General features: G+C 42.3%; 1 protein-coding gene across 1 annotated transcript; it reads left to right on the top strand.

Moving 5' to 3' along the window:
* The first annotated feature begins 1,149 nt into the window (after positions 1-1,149).
* On the top strand, positions 1,150-6,392 carry LOC143804377 (GTP cyclohydrolase 1-like). The gene is made up of 6 exons (XM_077282413.1): positions 1,150-1,487; positions 4,176-4,285; positions 4,510-4,565; positions 5,153-5,184; positions 5,374-5,458; positions 6,098-6,392. Exons 1-6 carry the CDS (start codon positions 1,217-1,219, stop codon positions 6,222-6,224), a joined length of 681 nt encoding a protein of 226 aa, XP_077138528.1. The 5' UTR covers positions 1,150-1,216; the 3' UTR covers positions 6,225-6,392.
* Positions 6,393-6,401: the final 9 nt, after the last annotated feature.

Genomic DNA, 6,401 nt, shown 5'->3' with positions numbered 1-6,401 from the left:
GCGAATTTGCCAATCCTCGTGTTCTGCGGCAAATGCCAAGCGTCCTGCACGGTGTTGGGCTGTGAGCACAACCCCATCTGTGGACGTCGGGCACTTAGACCATCCTCATGGAGTCGGTTTCTAACCGTTTGTGCGGACACATGCACATTTGTGGCCTGCTGGAGGTCATTTTGCAGGGCTCTGGCAGTGCTCCTCCTGTTCCTCCTTGCACAAAGGCTGAGGTAGCGGTCCTGCTGCTGGGTTGTTGCCCTCCTACGCCCCCCTCCATGTCTCCTGGTGTACTGGCCTGTCTCCTGGTAGCGCCTCCAGCCTCTGGACACTACGCTGACAGACACAGCAAACCTTCTAGCCACAGCTCCCATTGGTGTGCCATCCTGGATGAGCTGCACTACCTGAGCCACTTGTGTGGGTTGTAGAGTCCGTCTCATGCTACCACGAGTGTGAAAGCACAACCAACATTCAAAAGTGACCAAAACATCACCCAGAAAGCATTGGTACTGAGATGTGGTCTGTGGTCCCCACCTGCAGAACCACTCCTTTATTGAGGGTGTCTTGATAATTGCCAATAATTTCCATCTGTTGTCTATTCCATTTGCACAACAGCTGTGAAATTGATTGACAATCAGTGTTGCTTCCTAAGTGGATAGTTTGATTTCACAGAAGTTTGATTTACTTGGAGTTATATTCTGTTGTTTAAGTGTCCCCTTTATTTTTTTAAGCAGTGTATATCCTAAAATTAATCAACAAGGAAAATTAACCCTTTACATGACAGGTTTGACATTTACCTTTATCGGCTTTCTCTTTTCATACATGGAACTGAATATTACTTCCATAATTACTTGCATATTTGTGTCTACACCCAGCATTACAACTCGACCATGTTCTGCTATATGCTTCATTACTAGTGTGGTAATTGCAAAATGTGTGAAAGCGTTATGAATGGGAGGGCAAATGGCCAGCTCATCTGGAAGAGCAGCATAGCTAACCTGTTTATCAGATGCCCCCCCCCCTTACTTCCATTCATGTGCATCAGTCATATGCAATTGAGCCTGAGGGAGAAGAGGCCATGCCACTGGAAAGTCAGAACGTCACAGATTGTCATCGGAGATTGGCCTTGGTGCTCTGGAGATCTATAAATACGGAGGATTCCCTGAATGAGTCTGACTGATCCATCAGAGCTGCCATTGCACTGTCCCTGTGACCAATACCATCCACCATGAACAGCCACACGAACGGAGAAGTCAACCGCAACTATCTCACCAGTTACAATGGAACCATGGACATGAAAAAGACTTTGGTGCAGCAGAGTGTGAACCAGTGCAATAAGGAGCACCACGAAGAGAAGCTGCTGGCCATAGAACGTGCCTACACCACCATCCTGAAAGAACTGGGGGAGAATCCCGAAAGGGAAGGCTTACAGAAGACCCCTCTTAGAGCTGCCAAAGCCATGCAGTACTTCACCAAGGGATATCAGGAGGACATCCATGGTGAGTTCACCGGCACACTGCAGGGGTGGGCAGTAGGTCGGGGGGCACAGATATAGATGGTGAATTGAGACCGGTAACAAAATTGCACATAAAAACACATTCAGTCCTCTGCAGTGTTAGTCATTGTTTACTTGGCGGGAGCGATGACATCACGTACGTCCATGTGACTGCTGCAGCCAATCACAGGGTATACATTCTAGCAGTACTGCTGCGTCTAGTGATTGGCTGCAGTGGTCATGTGGCAGTACAGGATTACAGTCAAAAACTCAATGTTTGATCTGCAGGGGCTTGAACAGCTGAATATCTATTATTAACTTTCCTGCTATTATTATTATTATTATTCTTTTTGTTACAAATCCCAGACAACCCTTTACATTACATCTCTGATAGACTTTACAAGCTACAGAAAGTCTCTGATAAATCACATAGATAATGCTAGTGCAAGATCTAGGACTTCCCTGCTGGCTCACTTCCACAATTCTAGTGTAAACAGTTGTTGGACAAGTTACCCTATGGTTACTGTGCTGCGGGGCAATAATGTTTACACGAGGGGAGATTCTGGTTTTAGCAAATGAAGACGGAATTTTGCTGAACAAAGACATGCAATTTTCCATTATGCTTCTGTATCTCTGAAGACTGATCACTCCAGTGCATTGCTTGTTACGAAGCACAGCTGTAACTATGGCCCTGTACCCAGCAGTGCACCTGAGTGACCATCACCATCATAGGTTATTCCAGATCTACAGGAATGGGGAGAACTTGCTGATTGCTGGAGGTCCGACTGCTGGGACCCCCCAGTGTCCCTGATTGGAGTGGATGTGTGCATGTTGGATTTCCGCTCCATCCTTTGTCTCCTGGAGGAAGCGGAGTTCAGCGCTTGTCTATTTCCGACAGTCCCACTGACAGTGAACGGAGCGGAGGTCAAGCATGCGAACGTCTGCCCCATTCAAGACCAGGCTGCCGACCCCGCTACTCACAATCACAGGGGTATTCCCGCGGTCAAGACCCTCCGTCATCAGCCATGTATCCCCTTTCCTGGCGGTTTTGATATCTACATAAAAAGTTGAATCACTTGTATGTACTTTCCTTTAATTTTGCACCAATTATGATCTAGATTTTGTTTTGTTCTCACTTCGCACCCAAAGCAAACGTGAATCTTGTTTGTTATGTTCACTTTGCAGTCATGTGACTTCATCCGTCATCCACAATGCAGTAACATTAACATCCAAAATAAACAGAAAATGAACCGCTGGACCAGGAAAAATGGCCTTCATGATCCATCCTGAACTATGGGCATTGATTGTGCCTTCAAAATGCTTATATCCAAAAGTAAGGAGTAATCTCTGACCCCAAATATTACTTACCTGACGTCCTGACAATAGGGGGTCGGTCTCCCGTTCCCCTTCTTTGGGGTCATAGCTCGATTAATGTCACTAAGGGCAATGTTGAGCCCATTCATATTAATGTGAGAACGGGACATTGCCAGAAGGCGGGATCCCTGGGAAAATTTGGATAAGAGGTGAAATGAATGGCTAAAGGGGTTCTCCAGTGAAAACAGGCTATCACGTATGGACAGGATGGATGATAACTTACTGATCGGTGGATGTCTCACCGCTGGGACCCACATACTAGGAATTTTTATCTAAAATGGATCAGCAGGTCGGGCACTTGATGGCCGCTCTATTCATACTCTTTGAGCTAGCTGGAAAAAAGTGAGTGCAGTCCTCGGCAGCGCCATATGCAATAAGTGGAGCTCAGGTCACCCACGTGCACTAACGTTCCATTCTAATGGGAATAAAAGTGTCCCGTACCGCAGATCGGTGTCAGATGCCCGCTGATCAGCAAGGTATCCTCTGGATAAGTGATTATTTGTTTTCACCAGACAACCCCTTGAGGCTAAAACCAGATACAAATGCAATTTTCCGAAGAACCCACAAAACAGGTATTTCCAAATGGCACACACCCACTTGTGTACTGGAGACTGAACCCAAGTGTTGGTTACGTAATGCTACATACCGGAAGGGAGCAGACTGCAGAGTAGGGTGCGGGAAGAGGGAAATTTAGGAGAATATACATCTCAAACATGATGAATGCAGATTGTCAGTGACACATTGCAGATTAATACACATGAAAAAGGAAATCCAATCTTACACAATGAGGATAAGACCTGCAGTCAGGCCGGGAATTTCTCTCTGAGCACTGATAATAGGAATGTGTCAGATTGGACAGTGACATTCGCCAATTTATAACATTGTTCAAGTATTGCCATGAAAAAAAACAGAGGAACAGTTGAAAAACAAAATGATGTCTCAGACATAACATTTTATGAGGAACAAAAGTATTTATAGACGTACAAACATGTTAGAGATGTGTCGGGAGTTTTACACAACCAGTCCTCCATTTACTCCTACCTTCCACATGTGACTGCAAAAAAAAGGGTTAAGGTGGTGAACATTCTCCTAGGTGAGATGCTTGGGTATTTATGGAATATAGAATGGAGGGCACTATTATCCCATCCACTTTTATAGAAGAACAATTTAAGGGGGAAGCGTCGTTATGTGCAATTTCTTGTTAAATTTGGAATTAAAAAACAAACAAATCATAAACATTTACTGTAACGATATCTGGATACATTTGTTACAATTGTCAGAATACTGAACTAATGATTTCTGCATCTGTGTATTGCAGATATTCTCAACAATGCCATATTTGATGAAGACCATGATGAAATTGTCATTGTGAAGGACATTGATGTTTTTTCGCTCTGTGAACATCACTTGGTGCCGTTCTTCGGCAGGGTATGTACTAAAAACAACAAGGACAATACACACTAACGCTGTCAGCTATTAAATAAAAGGATCAAGTTATAGATTATTTTTTAGAAAACTGTTTTACCCGATTGTTCGTTGTTATATTCCCTAGTAGTCTCAGACCTTCACTGCTACATACAGGATTTATCTTGCGGTGCATGTGCGGTCGCGCGGGTCTCAGTGTAATGATTATTTTTATTTTTTATTTCTAGGTGCACATCGGCTATTTACCAAATAAAAAAGTTGTTGGCCTGAGCAAACTGGCAAGGTAAGACTCTTCTGGCAGCGACTGCTCTTCCCTGAATAAAAAAGAATCATACTGTCACGATTCTCCCACAATGTCCTAGGGATGGTGTGAGTGACAGCTCAGCCGCCCTATGGAAAGCAGGGGAGTGTCTGGCTGTCAGTGAAGTGAGTGACAGCTCAGCTGTCCTATAGATAACATGAATCATCAATCACTTTGAAAAAACTTGCTCCTCCTTGCGCGAGACAGGACTGAGGGCAAGCTCAGACTACAGAGAAAGAATGAAAAAACAGGCAGAGGGAGGCACACAAAGATTATGCTGAGCTTTCTAACAAGTCTTTTACCTCACTCAGAGCCAGATTCACATCTTCACTGCTCAGTACTGCAGAATATTATTCTCCATGCTATTGCTTCTTTCTGTGTGCAAAGTAAGCAATGAAGAACAGGAAACCTTCTCTCTGTGCCATGTATTGGAGACATCATAGCAGCTGGTCTCCTCTCTCCAGCTCAGAGTCAATATATATACAAATAACTAATGATCTATGCCCATTTTTTTGCTGTCCCCCTATAATTAATCAGCCATTTGATATATTTTTTTTTCCTTCTTTCAGAATTGTTGAAATCTTCAGCCGGAGATTACAAGGTAAGGTTTCATACAGGTTTACAATTTTTTTGTACCATAGATAAATTTAGAACTGAAGGCCGAGAACTATTTTAAAGTAATAAAATTCACAGAAGAAATGAAACAACTTTGTGAAACATTCGGACCTCTTATTACCAAACTAGTAATCATCTGTGATCTCCAATTATACTACTATTGTATATTTTACAGTTCAAGAACGACTTACGAAGCAAATTGCCCTTGCCATCAATGAGGCGCTCCAGCCATTGGGAGTGGCAGTTGTGATAGAGGCTTTGTGAGTAGCATCTTTCTTGTATTGTTTTCCTTTTCTAAAAATTAATCTCTTTAGGATATTATGGATGCTTTTTTTTTTACTAAAATGAATGTATTTCTGGCTAAAAATAATTTGTGCAATTGAGTTTTAGTAAAACTGATGCACCGTTTGTCTTCTATAGCTTCTGTGTTGCACTTAGTATTGCTGGCTGCAGAATGAGTTAAATAAGAGTCCATTAGAAAGCTCATTCTAACTTCCTTCTCCTGAGATATTCTCAGTTGATTTAGGTTGGGGCAACATGGTGACATGTGTAGAGTGACAGTAGGTCACTGAAAAGTCGTGTGCTTTATGACATGCTTACTGACAGATTATCTAGTTAACTCATTTTGCAGCCAACAAGACAATGCAACACATTGGCTACAGAAAGCAACCAGTGAAATTCTTTTTTTTTAATAAAACCCATTTGCAAAAATGAGATTTAGTCAAAAATGAATGCATATAAGTAAATAAAAAGAAAAGGCCCAAGAGATTTCCTATAATTTACACCAGAAATCAGCATGAATTATAAGGGAAATTTGTACCATTACGAGGGGTTGAATACTTTAATTGCACCACTTCCAGGGCTCATATATTGAGGAAGGTTTGTGTTCTTCATTACAGGCACATGTGTATGGTAATGCGAGGAGTACAAAAGATGAACAGCAAAACGGTCACCAGCACAATGCACGGCGCCTTCAGAGACGATCCTAAGACCAGAGAAGAATTCCTCTCACTGATCAAACAATGATCTATCAGCAATATGTAAAAAATGCAAAGTATTATATTCACACAATCAAACTGTAATATTTGTGATTTATTCACAGACGGTGCTCAAAGTTATACAAAATTTTTATCAAAAAAAAATTAATAAAACAAATTTGACTATTGACAGATTCACAGTGAATCGATGAGAGATAACGCTATT

Source organism: Ranitomeya variabilis, chromosome 2 (genome assembly GCF_051348905.1).
Source record: "Ranitomeya variabilis isolate aRanVar5 chromosome 2, aRanVar5.hap1, whole genome shotgun sequence".
NCBI classification, from domain to species: Eukaryota; Metazoa; Chordata; class Amphibia; order Anura; family Dendrobatidae; genus Ranitomeya; species Ranitomeya variabilis.
Note: the sequence above shows the minus strand (reverse complement) of the source record. Positions and strands in the feature narration are given on the sequence as shown.

Excerpts from the sequence above, each read along its gene's own strand:
- LOC143804377 (XM_077282413.1), top strand. The coding sequence starts at position 1,217 with ATGAACAGCCACACGAACGGAGAAGTCAACCGCAACTATCTCACCAGT. Across the intron at positions 4,566-5,152 it reads GGCCTGAGCAAACTGGCAAG|AATTGTTGAAATCTTCAGCC; the intron begins GTAAGACTCTTC and ends TCCTTCTTTCAG. Across the intron at positions 5,185-5,373 it reads CTTCAGCCGGAGATTACAAG|TTCAAGAACGACTTACGAAG; the intron begins GTAAGGTTTCAT and ends TATATTTTACAG.